General features: G+C 50.7%; 1 protein-coding gene across 1 annotated transcript in view; it reads right to left on the bottom strand.

Annotated features, from left to right (window-relative positions):
• Nucleotides 1-15,028, bottom strand: part of LOC111144270 (NACHT and WD repeat domain containing 1) — a 52,457-nt gene extending 37,429 nt beyond the window's left edge. The window contains 5 exon segments of the mRNA XM_022498501.1: nt 1,350-2,622; nt 8,189-8,486; nt 12,604-12,720; nt 14,949-14,983; nt 14,986-15,028. Of these exon segments, the coding sequence (XP_022354209.1) occupies nt 1,350-2,622; nt 8,189-8,486; nt 12,604-12,720; nt 14,949-14,983; nt 14,986-15,028 (1,766 nt within the window).
• Nucleotides 15,029-16,859: the final 1,831 nt, after the last annotated feature.

Below are 16,859 nucleotides of genomic sequence, written 5' to 3'. Positions count from 1 at the left end.
GGTTGGCCTGAAGGTCCACCCCTTCCCCCTGGAACAGTCCACAGTCCGTCTTTGTAATCTTACAGAACTCAGGCCCAGCCTCCCCTCTGGGGGCACCGGTCACAAAATCTAGGGTATGGCGTGAGATCTGGGGTACGCCCCCCTGGAGTTAGCCATTGGGTGGGTGGTCCTGGATTCCCTGAACTCTTCCCATGGCCTTGACACAAAGCCCTTACTTCTTACACACTTAGCATGTCTGTGCCTGACAAACAAAAACAAACAAAAAGCCACTCTCCCTGGTCTGATCATCACCATCTTGACTGATACAGGGCAAAGGACAAAGGTCTGGAAGAAAAACCTACCCATGAAACCAGAACGAGGCAAAACCAGCTAGCCCAGCATTTCTGATGATGGGCTTGAGTGCTGGTTCTGCAGCGGTGTGTCTGCTAATTGGCCTCCATCTCACCCTCCTGGGGGCCCAGAGTCTGGCTGCTGGGTGTGTGATGGACCCACTCCTCTCTCCTGCTCCTTATTTCTCACTCATCTCCGTCCCTCCCCACCATCTCTGAGCAGCAGTTCCCGACCATCATGACGTCACAGTGCACCACCCTGAGACTTTCTCTGGGCTGAGCAGCAGGTCTAAGTATTCAGTCCTTCAAGCTCTGGAAACATACTGAGTTGGATTTTCCTATTTGCTTTTTTGCTGATTCCCATGCGACAAGATTGGGATGAAGTGTGGGTGTGCGCTGGTGGACAATCCTTCAGAGGATTTGGCTTTAAAAGGGTTTTTCTGAGCTCTCCTCATAGTATGGTGTATTAAATACAGAGCGGAGTTTGCAGATTTACGACAGGGGAAAAAAAAATCCATGCCTGAGAAGGGCTGAGCGTCACTCAGGTTCAACCCAAATGTGATCACGAGGAAACATCAGACCAACCCCGACGGAGAGGCTACAAACTGCCCCCAGCCCGGGTGAAGGTGATCTTATCTGAGAACCTTCTTGAGAGGGGCAGTCAGCGCATGTGGAGCTCCTACTGGAGCACCGCGGGCCCTGAGCCGGGGAGTAGTGTCCTTACAAGAGGAAAATGGGGACAGGAAGGCCCGCAGGGAGGAGGCCACAAGACGGGCAGAGGCAGTGGCCGGAGGGGTGTGTCTCCTGGCCAAGGGTTGCTGGCAACGCCAGAAACGAAGAGAAAAGCCTAGACCAGCGTCCCCTCTGGTGCCTTCAGAGGGAGCGTGGCCCCGCTGACACCGTGACTTCAGACTCTGGCCTCCAGGACTATGAGAGAGGACGTTTCTGTCCGGGGCCCTGAGGGGCAAACGCACACATTCTGTCCCAGTTATAAAGAGGGTGTAGACCACAGAGACTTACCGGGAAGAAGCAAGGTAGCCCAGCACGTGGGCCACCAGGAGCTGCCCGTGCGTCTGCTCCAGGCGGGCGCACAGCTGGTGCATAGCTTCCTCCGCCGTGGAGCCCAGGGGGGCAGGGATGGTGAAGGAGGCCCATTTTCTGGCCTCCTCAAAGGCCAGCCTCAGCCGCCCTGGGTGGCCACACTCTGGGAGGCTGGCCCAGACCAGCTCCCTCTGCTCCGGGCTCAGCGTCCTTCTCGAGGCTGCCAGCAGGGTCTGGATCATCTCTTGCCCTTGGTTTCCAGAGAGGGGTTTCACCTCCCAGAAGGCCTCTGGGTCTGTCAGCGTCCGTCGCAGGGTGTCTAGAACCCCCTGCTGCCCCGAGCAGGCTGAGAGGATGAGGTGAACCCTTGGCGGGCATGTGGGGGGCAGCCAGGGGACCCTCCGGGCCCGGCAGATGGAATCCACGTCATCCACGGAGTCCAGCAGGATCACCAGGGACTCAAAGTTTCGGCAGGAGACAGTGTGGAGGAGGGTGTGGAAAAGCTGGACCACCCTGGCATGGGCCTCCAGGACCTGGGCCGGGGGCAGGGGCAGCCCGTAGGCCAGGCAGAGCTGGAAACAGAGGCTCGGGAGCAGGCCCCGGGCATCGGAGCTCATCTGTGACATCCCCAGAAGCCTCAGGACGGTCACCGTCTTGCGGCCAAGCAGTCCTGAAGTTTGCTCTGCCAGCTTGCACATCAGAGCTGTCTTTCCGATGCCTGGGGGTCCAAAAAGCACCAGGGGTGAGTGGGGATGGCCGTCGCTCTGCCGGAGCCACTGCCCTAGCTGGGACAGGAGCTCCCGGCGCCCGCAAAAGGTCCGGGTGGCCTCGGCGCTCAGCGCCATGTGGTGGCGGATCTCCTGGTAGAGCCACGCCAGCTCCTGCTGGCCGGCCTCCAGCTCCCGGAGGTGCTCGAGGACCTGGTGATTCGCCCTGGCCACAAACTGCTCCCCCAGCTCCCTCAGGTACCGAGCATGAGCCTTGTTTTTGGGGTTCACCAGGTCTCGGCTCCATGGCAGGTGGTGGGTCTTGAGGACTCCAGGTTGGGTGTCAGCAATGCGTCCCTTGAGGCCACCGAGAAGGTTCTGGGCATCCGTGTCCAGGCAGCCGTCTGCGAGCCGGTCCACCATCTTGAGGGCGCAGTCGTCCAGGATGTGCTTGTCGAGGTCTTGGATCTCTCTCAGGAAGACGGTTGCCCCCTGGTCTCCGTCTGTCAAGCTCAGCAGGCCCCGGTCTATCTCCCATTCGATGACTGAAAAAGGGGGGGGGGATGGGAAGAGAGTGTTGTCATCACTGTGTGCTCAACGGCCAGAATGGAGACACTTGAAAGACATATTTGGGAGGTAGGGACCTTGGTTCTCCCACTTAATGTGTTCTGGAGTCACCTTGGCATAATCACAGATGATATGCAAACGAATGCAATCAAGTATGTGCCAATAAAACTTTATTAATAAAAACATGCAGTGGGCCGGATTTTGCCAGAGGATTATAGTTTGCCAGAGTCTCCTGGGGTGGGGGGGTGCTCAAAAAACCCATACGGCTGGGCTCTGCCTCCAGGAGTTCTGATTCAGCAGGTGTGGGTGGGGGGCCATGAGTTTGCATTTCCAAAAAGCTCCCGGGTGATGCTGAGGCTTCTGGTCCAGAGGCTGGGCCAAGAATAGCCCTGATTTAGCTATTAGTAATCAAAGAAACCTTGGTATAGGCAGCACAGAGGTTGTATGTGAGAAGAAGCCCCATCATAAAACATACCGTCAAATTCAAAAAAGTTAAATACGGAGTTTCCATAGGAATTCCACTCTAGGTATGGACCCCAAAGAGCTGAAAACATAGGCAAACAGTTATGTGTGGACCCAAATTCACAGCAGTACAATCCACGGTAGCCCAGAGGTGGAAACAACCCAATGGTCCCTCAAATGATGAGCGGATAAACACAATGTGATCTATCCCTACGAGTGACTAGTACTCAGCCATAAAAAGGAAAGTAGCCTTGATTCATGCTACAGCACACATGAACCTTGGAAACATCATGCTGAATGAAAGAAGCCAGACAAAGGAGGCCCCACACTGTCTGGTTTCATGTACACGAAACGTTTAGAACAGGCAAAGCCATAGAGACAGAATGCAGACTGGTAGTTGCGGGCGGCTGGGGGAAAGGGAGGGAGAGTGGCCGTTAATGAATACAGAAATTCTCTGGGGGTGATGGAAATGTTCTGGAACTAGATAGAGGTGGTGATTGCACAACATCGTGAATGCATGAAATACCACCGAAGCATTTATTTTAAAATGGTTAATTTCATGTCATGTGAATTTCACTTCAATTAAAAAAAAATCCAGTGTTGTCGGTTTTGGGTGCCTCTGTCTTCACACATTCCTTCAACAAACATTTACTGAGCTCCCACTTGTGCCAGTCTTGCTCTCCATACTGGGGCATCTAGCAGTGAGAAAAATGCCCAAAGGTCCTTGTTGCCTTTGTGGAGTGGTTGTTCTGGTCTTAGTGAATAAATGGACAGACAGCAGAAGAGAGTATCTGCCTGTCCTGGGCAGAGTAGGGCAAACAGGGCATTTGAGGTCACAGAAAGTTGCTTCGAAGGCATGGGCGCCAGGGAGAAAGTTTTTTTTTTTTTAAGATTTTATTTATTTATTTGACAGAGATCACAAGTGGGGAGAGAGGCAGGCAGAGGGCAGGGGAGGGGAGGAAGCAGACTCGCCACTGAGCAGAGAGCCTGACACGGGGCTCGATCCCAGGACTCTGGGATCATGACCTGAGCTGAAGGCAAAGGCTTTAACCCATTGAGCCACCCAGGCACTCCCAGGGAGAAAGTTTTTAATGAGCCTAGAGGCTGAGAGCAAAGATCAGCACACTTTTCTGCAAAAGGTCAGATAGTGAATATTTTAGGTGTCCCAGGTCGAATGGTCTCCGTTACAGCTTTTCAACTCTGCTGCTGTAGCGTGGAAACAGCCATAGACAACATGCAAACTAATATGTGGAGTGTGTTCCAATAAAACTTTATTTATGAAAACAAGCAGTGGGCCGAATTTTGCCTTTGGGCCCTGGTGGGCTGACCCCTGTCCCAGAGCATGAAGCGGCTGCCCTGAGGACCCGTATTTTCCAGAGCCAAGAGCAGACACTGACTTCTCCTTGGAGACCAGTGTTTTGAAATAGCAGCCAGACCTGAAGAGTTATTTTTTAAGCGGCCCTGGGCTCAGTAGAGCTTCCCAGGTCTCTGGAGCTGAGTGAGTCAGGCTCCCTTGGAGATAGGATTTGGTCTCAGAGCCAGAGATAAGGGCCACTGAAAAGCCTTCCTTGGAGTGACACCACACCCCTCTCAGCCCCTTGGATGGAAGTCAGGGATAAAGGCAACTAACTGTCCTGACTTGGGATCCTTCTGGAACACAGCTCGGCATTAATCAATGCAAGACCATCTACTCCGCCCCTGTGACCAAGGTCACAGATCTATGTGACCTTGGTCAAATCACTGCATCTCTCTGAGCCAGTTTCCTCTCCCGTAACTTGGGTATCCTAGTTTAACCTTTTCTTGTTTTGTTTTGTTTTTAAGATTTTATTTATTTGTCAGAGAGAGAGAGAGAGAGCACAAGCAAAGGGAGCAGCGGGTAGAGGGAGAAGCAAGGTCCCTGCTGAGCAAAGAGCCTGGTCCTGGGACTTGATCCCATAATGCCGGGATCATAACCTGACCCGAAGGCAGATGCCCAGCCGACTGAGACACCCAGGGTCCCTGTCCTAGTTTAACCTTGATGAGACAGCTGACAGGATCTTCTATGAAACAGTGCTTGTGGAAAGCTGAGCTCGATATGCGGAAGGAACAAAGCCAATCCCCAAAGGTTGCAGACTGTGTGATCCCATTCTATAACATCATGAAATAATAAATTATAGGGATGGAGACAGATGACTGGTTGCCAGGAGCTGGAGACTGAGGGGAGGGCTGGGTGTGACCCTAAAAGGGTAGTGGGGGGGGTGTCTTTGCAGTGAGGAAATAGTCCCACGTACGAACTGTGGCAGTTATCCGAAGCTACACAGGTGTGAAAATTTCTTATCATGAAATACACATGTGCGCTTGCACACATGCAAATGCATGTTTGTAAAAGTGATGCTTTGTCTGGGGCGCCTTGGTGGCTCAGTCCGTTAAGCGTCTGCCTTTGGCTCAGGTCATAATCCCAGGGTCCTGGGGTCGAGTCCCGCATCCGGCTCCCTGCTCCTTGGAGAACCTGCTTCTCCCTCTGCCTCTCTTTCTCTCCCTCTTATGAATAAATTAATAAGATCTTTTTAAAAAAAGTGATGCTTTGGTTGTCACAATGTCCACTCTTTGGTTGTACTATTGTACTTTAGTTTTGCAAGATGCTACCTTTGGGAGAAACCGGGTGAACGATACGTGGAATTACTTCCTACCTTTTTTTTTTTTTTCCCTCGCAACTTCCTGTGACTCTCTATTTCCAAATAAAAAGGCTGAAAAGAAGAAAATTGAAAAACAGGCCTGAGATATGCTCTGAAGACACTGTTGCTAGCATGGCTTTGTGCTTTCTGCTACTTTTACGAGTTTCTGTTTGTTCTTTCAAGTGGGAATTCTTTTTGTTTAAATCTGTTTATTTTGAGAGAAAGAGAGGGAGAGAGCACAGGAGAGGGGCTGAGGGAGAGAGAGGGAGAGAGGGAGAGAGAGAGAATCTCAAGCAGTCTCTGTGTTGAGTGCAGAGCCTGCACAGGGCTCGATTTCAAGACTTTGAGATCATGACCTGAGCTGTAATCACGAGTCGGACGCTTAACCCACTGTGCCACACAGGCGCTTCTCAGGTAGGAATTCTTAATGAGCTATGTCTGATCCTATGAGATCATGGCTGGGACTAGGTCACAGGACAAGATCCCCACAGCAACTCCGTGATGTACTACCTCGGACTGGTTCCATTTTACACATGAGGAAACTGAGGCTCTGAACCTGCCAGAAGTCAGTACAGCCAGGAAAGGGCAAGGCTGACCGGCAAGTCCAGGTCCATCCCAAAGCACAGACCCCAGACGCTGGCTACAGTCCCAATGGCAGATATCGCCGTGAAAGCAATTAGCACAAGTCACAGAGCAAGGCATAGCAACGTGGTAAGCACTTAATAAATGGGAGCCATTAACATTTTAGTCAGATAAACCCTGTATTCAAAATTGATATGTCACTCGTCGTCTTAAACCAAGTACTGGGATAGCCTCTCCTGGGATGTCAGGTGGGCAGTAGGTAACCCTGATGTGATGGGATACAGAAGGAACTTCACCTCCATGGTCTTCCTCCCGGAAACTTACAGCCCCCTCCAAGCATGAGGGGAGAAAACACCAGACAAGCCCAGACTGAGGGACATTCTGCAAAGGATGTGGCCAGCGCTCCTCAGAATGATCAAAGTCATGAAAAACAGGGAAAGGCTGAGACACTGTCACAGTCCAGTGGAACCCAAGATGTGACAACTAAGCTCATGTGAGAACCTGGATGGGATCCTGGGGCAGAAAAACATTAACGGGAAAACCCACGGACTCTCAGTAAAGGCTGGAGTCTAGTTACTCGTCATGGGCTGATGTTAATTTCTTACTTCCGGCAAATGCACTGTGGTCACATAGGATGTTAATTTCTCTGTGTGAAGAACATACAGAGACTCTGTACTTTGTGCAAATCTAAAAGTAGCCCCAAATAAAAAGCTGATTTTTAAAAATTGATATGTCATTACTAGAATTAATATATATAATAGATAATCAACATATTTTAATACAATTAAAATCCTATTGGCATAAATTACTACATTCCATATCTTGAAACACATCAATGTGTTTAGTATGTTCATAATATAAATCCATATATTTAATATGTGGACCAAATGAGTTCATGTTTTTAATATTTTTGGTAAGAGAAATTCATATGCTATAGTTTTGGTGCTATAAATGGGCCTATCTGATACCTCCAAACCCGTGAATGATCATGATCTGTGTCTTGCTGGCAGGAAGCAGTGGGGAAATGGCTTGACAACATTGCCATTTTTTTTTAAAGATTGATTGATTGATTTTAGAGAGAGAGAGAGAGCATGAGCTGGGGGAGGGACAGAGAGAGAAAAGCAGGCTCCACGCTTAGCACATAGCCCGACACAGGGCTTGATCTCAATACATCGTGATCAGGACCCCAGCCGAAACCAAGAGTCGGACGCTTAACCAGCTGTGCCATCCAGGCACCCTGGAAACACTGCATTTTTAGAAAAATCTTTCTGTTAGCCAGTGTGGGGATGGAAGAACCGGAGGTTGAGGCTAGAGGTGGGAGGTAAAAGGCCAGACGGGAGCTGGGTGATGGACTCTGGTCAAATCCCCATTCCCCACCTCAGGTGAAGGAGACCCCTTCTTGTGCCTCAGTTTCCACCTCTGAGGCAGGGGCAGGGAGGCTGAAGGACTCAATGTCCCCAGCAGGGGCTGGCTCCCAGGCTGAACATAAGGTGACCCCTGTTCCAGTTTTTCCTGGACTATCTGGGTTTAGTCCTAAAAGTCCCAGACAAACCAGGATAGTGGTCATCTTAGAAGACTTCCCCCAGGGCCAGGAGTCTCCCAGGGAGAAGAGGAGAGGGAGCTGGAGGGGGAGAGAAAAGGAGGGTCCTAAGAGACAGACAATTAACCGGGACATGGCTGAACTCTGGGATCAGGACAATACCCTCATGCAGAACCAGGGACACAGGAGCTGGGCTGGGCTATCATTTACAGAAGGGCAGGCTATGGCATTTGGACAGTATGCGATGTGGGTATTTGAATGCTTGGCGCGTCCTGTGGACCCTGAGCGGGGTCCCAGCAGCCTCACCTGACCAGTGATAGTGGACCCACTGCTCCTGGGTGATGAGGCCCAACCTCCGAGCCTCCTGGGCTCCGGAGCGCAGCACAGAGGTCAGTGTGGCCTCTTCGGGCCCGTGGGCCTCCGTGGCACCTAGCGCCTGCAGTAGGTAGGTGGGTGGCACTGAGTTCTCGTCCCTCCGGAAGCGTCGAGCCACCAGCTCCAAGTCCCGTGGCCTGGAGGTCAGCTGGGCTCTCAGAGCTTCCCACTCTTTCTCCTCGATCAGTGTGGGGACTGGACAGGGGCCGTACTGTTCACCTAAGAGGGCCTGGCAGAGAGAGGGGGCACAGGTTCAAATCTTGGCTTGGGTGCTTAGCTCTATGACCCTCAGCGAGAGGCCCTGAGCCCCCGACATGCCACGCTGATGGGTACATTAAGAAGTTCAGACTAGAGCCTCAGAGCACCTGCGTGTGAAGGTCCCTGAGAGCAAGGGACATTGGACAGGTGCATTTTGAATCTGATCATGCCTAAGCATCAAGGAATCTTTTGCTGGGAAAACCCTCCGTGGAAGCCGAATGATGGGCCCCAAAGATAGCCAACCCTAATCCCTGGCCCCTGTGAACACACCTTATATGGAAAAGGGTTGTGATGGTTATTTTTAGGTGTCAGTTTCCCCGGGATGAGGGAGGCCCAGGTCACTGGTCGAGTATGCTTTCTGAATGTGCCTACGACAGTGTCTCTGGAGTGAGGCAGACGGCCCTCCCTGAGGCAGGGGACACCATCCTATCCACCAGGGGCCCCAAGAGGACCCAAAAAACCAAACCCAAACCAAACCAAACTAAAACGAAAGTGAGGAACGCTGAATTCCCTCTCTCTGCTTGAGCTGAGACATATGTGGTCACCCGCGCTTGGCCATCAGCACTCCGGTTCTCAGGCTTTGGGACTCAGATCAGGACTTGCATCTCCAGCCCCCGATTATCAGGCCCTACAACTAAATGACACCACCTGCTTTTTGGGTTCTCTAGCTTTTAGACGGAAGATGGTGGAACTTCTTGGTCTCCATTAACGGTGTGAGCCAATTCCTGTCACAAATCTCCTCCTATGTCTCTCTCTCTCTCTATATCCTCTCAGTTTTCTCTGAAGAACCATGACTAGCACCAAGGTCTTTGCAGATGTGATTAAGTGAAGGATTTTGAGCTGGAGAGATTATCTTGTATTATTGGAACCCTAAATGCAACCCCAAGGGTCCGTAATAAGAGACAGGCAGAGGGAGAGAAAAGCTACAGTTTCTCATATGTAGGCACTGGCTTGTCCCAGAAATAAAGCCATGGCAAGAGCTAAGGCCTCCATTGGCCCAGCTCAAATCTCATGCTATGATGTGGTCCCCGGGGGCAGATGGGTCTCAAAGATACAGGGTGGACCCTGTTTTTATTTACAGTTAAGGACTGAGCTGAAGAATAAGACACGAGAAAAGATGCACTGGTCAGAGTGCTTTTTAGACAGAGGGGACAGCACATGCAAAGGTCCTGTGGCAGGAAGTGGTTCCAAAGAGCTAGAGCAGGAAAGCTGGGGTGAGGGAGGGGCTTGAAGAGGGGGCAGTGGTGAAACATAAAGCCATCCCTGTGTTCACTTTGGCAGCACATATACTAAAACTGGAACAAAACAGAAGGTCATCCCCGTGGGCAAGATTTTGCAGGGGCTGGGGGTGATAAGGTCCTAAGACTTTGGTCTTTTTTTTTTTTTAAGACTCTAGTCTTAATGCTAAGAACCTAGGAGGCCGTCTCTCTGCCCCAACAGAAGATACAAACCGGAATGCTAGAGAATTAGGCTAGAGGAGGTCTAGGACCCCGAGCCTGACATCTTGAGTTTCATCATAAAATGGAAGTAATCACCCTTCCCCTCTTCACTGGCTTGTAGCAGAATATTCTAGGGGTGTGCACTGAGGAAACCTGGATGCACGGAGCCTGTGATGATGGGAGGTTGAACACGAGGCCACTCTCTGGAGGCCTTTCCCAGAGCGTCAGTCTTGGAGCAGTGAGGGAAGTTGGAGAAGCCTGCCGACAACAAACCACAGATCTTAGGAGGGAGACAAGGTAGAAAGTGCTCCCGCCTGAGGGACTGGAGCAAGAAGAGAAGAGCTTGAAAGAAAAAGGTCAGAAGCCATCAGGAGCAACTCTCTGGAGACGCTGGAGATGCAGGGGACCCAGGAGAGCCAGAACCTCTAAAGGAAGTACCTGGGGAGCCGTCCTCTGCTACTCATGCTGCCTAATGATTTATTTACCAGAGAGACGCCTCTCCAAGGGCCGCAGCACAGCTCTGATCTCCACGGGAAGACCCCCCACTTGGAGCCACTGAAGGAGAAGGATGCCGTGACCATTGGGGAACAGAGGGGAGATGTCTGGTTCAAGAGCAAAGCAGGAAGCTGGTAGAGGTCAGCCGGCAGCCCAAGGAGCCCTTCTGGAAGGAAGAGCAAGGTCCCTGGGCCAGTCGGGCCTGGGGGAAGCTCAGAGATCATCATCCCGTCCCCCATGCCACCTGGAAGCTGCGTTGTGCTTTTCACTGCCTGCAATATGGGTTGCAAAATCGAATTCCTCCTGGAGTTCCTTTTTTCCCCATCGCCCATTTTTCTTTAGAAAATTTCTTTTCTTCCTTTTTTTTTTTTTTTTTTGAAACTCTACAAAATGATCAATCGTCGGGCTCATTTGGAAAACTAAATTGGAAGGTTGGGTGTGGGGGGGGGGGATGCATGAAGGAGATACATAAGGAGGAGGGGAGAGCCCTCCAAACCCTAGGATGCCTTTGAAAGCAGTAATAATTGAGGCAGAGGGGTTCAAAGGGCACCAACTTCCAGTTACGAGATAGACAAGGACTAGGGATGTAATGTACAACACGAGGACCACAGTGGACGCCACTGCACATGTATTTGAAATCTCTTGAGAGTTCTCATTACAAGGAAAGAACCCATCTTTTCCTTTCTCTCTCTCTCTCTCTCTCTCTTTATTGTATCTATAGGAGATGATGGATATTAACTAAACTTACTGTGGCCGTCCTTTCATAATACAAGTCAGTCGAATCATTAACACTGTCCGTCGGAAACTTACACGTTGCTGGATGGCAAAAACATCTCCATAAAACTGGGAGAAGAAAAAAAAAGCAGTGCCAACAGACAAAGAAAAGCATAGAGCAAAAGACTGAAAAAGGAAGCTTGAGTCTATCGATCGAACTTCACACATAATAAAGAAAGCTTCTCACACGTGTTGGTACTTAGTTTCTTCGGGGGGTCTCATCTCATTTATCTACCTCTAAATTTGCCTTGTGTGCTTTGTAGGGACTGGGTTAGCCAGGGCGATTCGGAAGCCAAGCAGCCCTCACATACTTCTCTTTATTTCCCTAGAAAGCGGCTTTTATAATGGGGATCACTCCTACGCTCTCCTTTGTCTCCTGGAGAGGTTCTGGGGGGGGAATTTTCTTTTTATTCAGAACTTCTCAAAGCTTCTTTGTGTCTAAGGTGTTTTGGGCAAAGATACTTTCCTAACTTTTCCCCTCTGTACATTTTAGGACAGAGGTCAGCAAACTTTTCCTGGGAAAGGTCAGATAACCAATCTTTCCAGCTTTGCAGACCAGGTAGCTTCTGCCACAACTATTCGGGTCTCTGTGTCTAGCTGGAAAGCAGACATGGATGATATGTGAATGAAGGAGTGTGGTTGAGTGCCAATTAAGCTTTATTTACAAAAACAGGCAATGGGCCAGATTTGCCCCAAAGGCTGTAGTTTGCTGACCCCTGCTCAAGGGTTTATGAGCTCAAATGTCATAGTTCTTGGATGTATCTGGAACTTGGTGGTGGAGTAAATCAGGACAGTGGAATAGCACTTATGGATCGTAGCTCAAACCACTAATTGTGGGCTGGGAGGTGTTTTGGGGACAGAGAGGGTGCTGTTGGGGTGGGAGGAGAGAATGCCCTGGAACATGGAAAAACTGGTCCCACCTAGTGTCGGAGGAAGTTTGCCCTGACTCAGGCTCTAGACCATGCCAGAGAGGTTGCTCTCGACAGTTTGTAGCAAACGGAAGAAAAGAATTCCCAACATCCCTATGCTTTTCCAGGATCCCCAAACTCCACACACATGAAGTGGATGAGGTGGGAAAGCTAGGAGGGTGGGGTAGGTCCAAAGCAAATTCTAAGATTCCCTTGGGCTTCTACCCCCTGCCCCTCCCACTTACTGGTTGCTTCCACTTGGCTGTTAATGTCTGGATCCCAGGTAGCTCGGTGGAAAATGAATACTGGGATCAATTAGCAATGTCTGCCATGGGCAGGCAATGGAGATTAGGTACTATAGCAGAAATGCCACCCACGTCCCTCCACTGATGGGTTTGGCTCATGGGTAGGAGTCATGTATCGGGGCTGGAATGAGAAGTAAGCACCAATCCATTGCTCCCAAGAGACTCACAACAAAGGCAGGCCCTATGGATGTTTTCCGACACCGGTCGAGCTCCTCCAAGCAGAGTTCTGTGGTCATGTGGTCAGTGGCCTCCGTGCTCCGAATACCCCACCTCAGATCAACAACCTGGAGATTATAAGCGTGGGTATGTCAGGGAGGTGGCAGAATGGGTGATTTTTTTCAGTTCCCTTTGACAAAGGCATAAAGTTTCTTTCAGTAATTTTTTAAAAAAGATTTTATTTATTTATTTGACAGACAGAGATCACAAGTAGGCAGAGAGGCAGGCAGAGGGGGGAGGTGGGAAGCAGGCTCCCTGGTGAGCAGAGAGCCTGCTGCAGGGCTCGATTTCAGGACTCTGGGATCATGACCTGAGCTGAAGGCAGAGGCTTTAACCCACTGAGCCACCCAGGTGCCTGCCCCTCTTTCAGTAATTTTTGACAGTCTCTCCCCAAAGGGGGGCTGTCCAAATCGAAAGAACTAGAATGAAGCCCATAACCCCAGGGTCATCACAAGAAAAACCACGAAAAACATTAGACAGACCCAGATGGGGGGCAATCCTGCAGGATGGCCAGTCAGCCCTCTCGGAGACTGCCAAGGTCATGAGCAACAAGAAAAGACTGTCTCAGCCCACAGGGAACCCCGCAGCATTCCCTGAGCCCCGCTGGGTCCTGGACCACAGAAAGGACACAAAGGGAAGAATGGTGACATCCGAATGAGGCTGGTTCACAGCATCGTACCGATGTCCATTTCTTTTTCTTTTTTTAGATTTATTTTATTTATTTATTTGTCAGAGAGAGAGAGAAAGAGAGAGAGCACAAGCAGGGGGAGCAGCGGGAAGAGCAGGCAGAGGGAGACGCAGACTCCCCACTAAGCAGGGAGCCCGATGTGGGACTCAATCCCAGGACCCTGGGATCACAATCTGAGCTGAAGGCAGACGCCCAATGGACTGAGCCACCCAGGCACCCCCATTTCTTAGTTATGACAAATGTGGCCGATGATGTAAGATGTTCACAATAGGGGGAAAACCGGGTGCAGAGCATATGGGAACTCTGGACCGCAGGCTACCTTCAGGTAAGTCTAAATCCGAAATGAAAAGTTAACTTTAAAACAACGTATCAAAAAAAAAAGTTTCAAGAACTTGGCCGTATTCAAACTGTTCCTATCTAAGGGAGGACATGTCCACACTTGTTCTCAGAGCTTTCTTTGCAAAGGAGGGCATTTAGTTTGGCCCAAATCAGACTTGGCAGCGTCTCCTTGGCAACCGCACACTTGTGGTCACTTTCGCCTGCTTGCCTGAGCGCCCCCACCCCCACCCCTGGCAGGAAGGCTCAGTTCAGGTAGCAAAGCTGACTTGGCAGAAAGCTGGGATAAGGAGGCGGGGAAAGAGGACTCAGAATGTCCCTTCCTCCCTAAATTCTCTTACCTAGAGAGAAAGACCCAGAAATTCCTAAGGAACTGGAACATGGGGATAGCAGCACCCTATTACGGAATGTGGCTGAATGGAGAGGGAGAGAGGGTCAGCACTGGGCTCGGGCCAGAGCCTTGGGCTCTGCGGGCCACCTCCTCCCATCTGTGCATTGAGGATGTTTACGCTGTTTGTCGCATAGCACCTGTGTGGACGTCAAAGGCACGAGCCTGCCTCGGTTCTCAGCGTGCAAATTTTCCTTTTTAGTGCCTCTGCCACTGAGCTGCGTCTCATGATTGATGGCAGGCAGAGTCGACTTCCCAGCACTGCTTCTTTCTCAGTAATATAGAAACTACGGTAGGTCTTATAATCAAGGGGGCCTTTGATGGCGTGGCTCGCTGTGCTACAGGTCAAGGAGTCAGGGTCAACTGAAGCCAATGCTCCAAAGACGCTTTATTGGTTTCTGCATCAAAACGGGCAGGGGGCAACGCCCCACCTCCAGATTGGTGGGAGAGCAATGGGGCCCTCTGTCTGGGGATCGAGGTGACTGTGCCTGGCAGGTACACCATTAGCGCTCCTGAAAAAGGCACATCGCACTTCCGTGTACGCCCCAAACACCCCAGAGTCCTCTTAGACTCCCCCGGAAGCTGCCCCAGTGCGGGGAGAGCCAGGAGAGCAGGACAAACCAACAATGGAAGTCAGTTCAGTGGCGTGCCCAAGGAGTGGGGTCCGACAGTGGCCACTCCTAGTGCTCCCACACCTCCTGGGCTCCCCGCAGTGCCAGTGCCTGTTATCCCTCCCCCTGCCTTTTTAGAGGACTTTCATCTCCATGCTGCATTGCCAGTGCAGAACCTCTCCGAGCAAAGGGTCCTGTGTGACAACATGGGTGGCACGCCCTTGTTCCCTAATTTCAGGGCAGGGGACTCTGAGGCAGGAAGGAAGCTATTACCTCGAACATCAGCCCGTGCTTTTGGCAGAAGGTTTGCACTTCGGGGAAGGCCGTGCTCTGCAGAGCTTCTCTCTCCACATCCATATCTACAAGGAACAGCATAGAGCGCGTTAGCTGAGAGATCCCAGAACCCTTTCTTACCCTCACAGCTCTGTTTTTGGCCTCATTTGTCTCCACTAAGGGTGGGGCCCTGCGGGGCAAATGAAAAGATACAAAAAACACGAGGTAAACCAGAGAGGGACTTTCCTGGTATTAGTACTAAAAATCCCACATCCCAGGAAACCCCTTAGTCCCAGCTAGCCCAGATGGTTGGTCAGCCTAGCTTAGGGTTGCCAGATAAAGTAGGGGATGCCCAGCTGAATTCTTGCTTCAGATACTCAATGAAAGACTTGATAGCATAAGTATATCCTGTTCCATGCACTATTTTGGACACATGTGCAGATCTGATAAGCTCAGCTGAATCTGCATTTCAGATAAACAACTCATCTGTTAGCATAAGTATATCCCATATCGTGCACTATTTGGGAAATACTTATACTAAAGGATTATTCACTGTTGATCTGAAATCCAAATTTAACTGTGTCTTGGTTTTGCTGGTTTGTTTTTTTTTTTTTTCCTTTTGCTAAATCTGGCAGCCCTACCCGGGGTAAACCTGGATTCTAAGACCTTTTGCACCACTGACTTCACTGTGTGGCCCAGTGCCAAGTTTCCCCGCTCTGTAAGTGGGGGTGATGCTTCTACTTTGCAGGGCTGCGAGCTCCCCACAGTCAACACCTCTGCTTGTCTTGGTCATGGCTAAATTCTTAGCACTCAACACAGTTGCTTATAAGTATTAGTTGAGGACAAGTAAAAGCATGTAGATAGACGTGGAAGAAATGTTCGTCTTCTCCCCCTGCTCAGGGGGAGGGCGTCAGAGGGTTCAGGGAAGGACTCCCAAAGCTGTTGGCACAAAGAAGCCATCCAGGCTCTGGGATAGGAGCTGACCTGGCGTCCAGTCTTGGCTGTGCCTCCTCCCCCCGCCCCTCACATGCCTGTCTAACGCATTCCGCAGGTTATTCACATCCGTTCATAAGGTGTCTGTTAGGAAGTTGCTTTATGCTCAGGACCTTGCTTAACCATCAGGGGCAGGAATTTTGTGAATTCACATAGCCACTACGAACAACTGAATCATCGGAACTGAACAACGGAAAAGGCAGAGATGGCAAATAAGCAAAGTGCATCCCTTCCTGATTATTTCATGGCATTTGGCTGTGCGCTCTGTTCTGGAGTTTGGTCCGGGCTGCTGCTGTTGTATCAGGGCAGTATTAGTCAAGGTGGGACTGTCACACGTCTCTGCCTGCCTCCTTGTTTGGAAAAGTCTTATCGGCAGCTCGAAATGGACCCTGGAGGAAGGATTTACACCAGGGAAATTGGCAGATGGTACAAACCAGGTATTTTGGTGTTTTTCGTTTTGTTTTGTTTAGATTTGAGGGGAATGGGCTAGTAGATGTCTGCTAGCACACTGCCATGCTTAGTCCTTGCCCCCACAGGGCTGGCCACCTGCTCGGAGGAGCCAGACATTAGACACACACATCCATGACTACCGGTTATGGGGCCCAGGACTTCAAGGGTCCCACAATCTGCTGCAGCCCAGAGTGACTACAGCAGGGGGCTGAGGGGAGGACCCGATGAAAGCAAGATGGGAGATGAGGAGGCTGGGGTCATGCAAAGCCTGGTGTCTGGGGGTGGGGGTGGGGGAATGGCTCTCACACTCTTTAAACCTTGCGTGTGGTCCCTTCATCCTAAATGTTATTTGCAATATGATCTGCCCCCTCATAGCAATTCTATCAAATCAGGCTCTCAGCCTGGCTTATCGAAGAGGGCACAGAGGGTCTAGGGGCCCCCCTTCACCATTTCCCATGTGGGTCACTG

The sequence above is a fragment of the Enhydra lutris genome, unplaced genomic scaffold (assembly GCF_002288905.1).
Source record: "Enhydra lutris kenyoni isolate GAN:26980312 unplaced genomic scaffold, ASM228890v2 scaffoldscaffold10, whole genome shotgun sequence".
In the NCBI taxonomy this organism is placed as follows: Eukaryota; Metazoa; Chordata; class Mammalia; order Carnivora; family Mustelidae; genus Enhydra; species Enhydra lutris.
The sequence above is the reverse complement of the archived record's forward strand: the minus strand, read 5'-3'. Positions and strand labels throughout refer to the sequence as shown.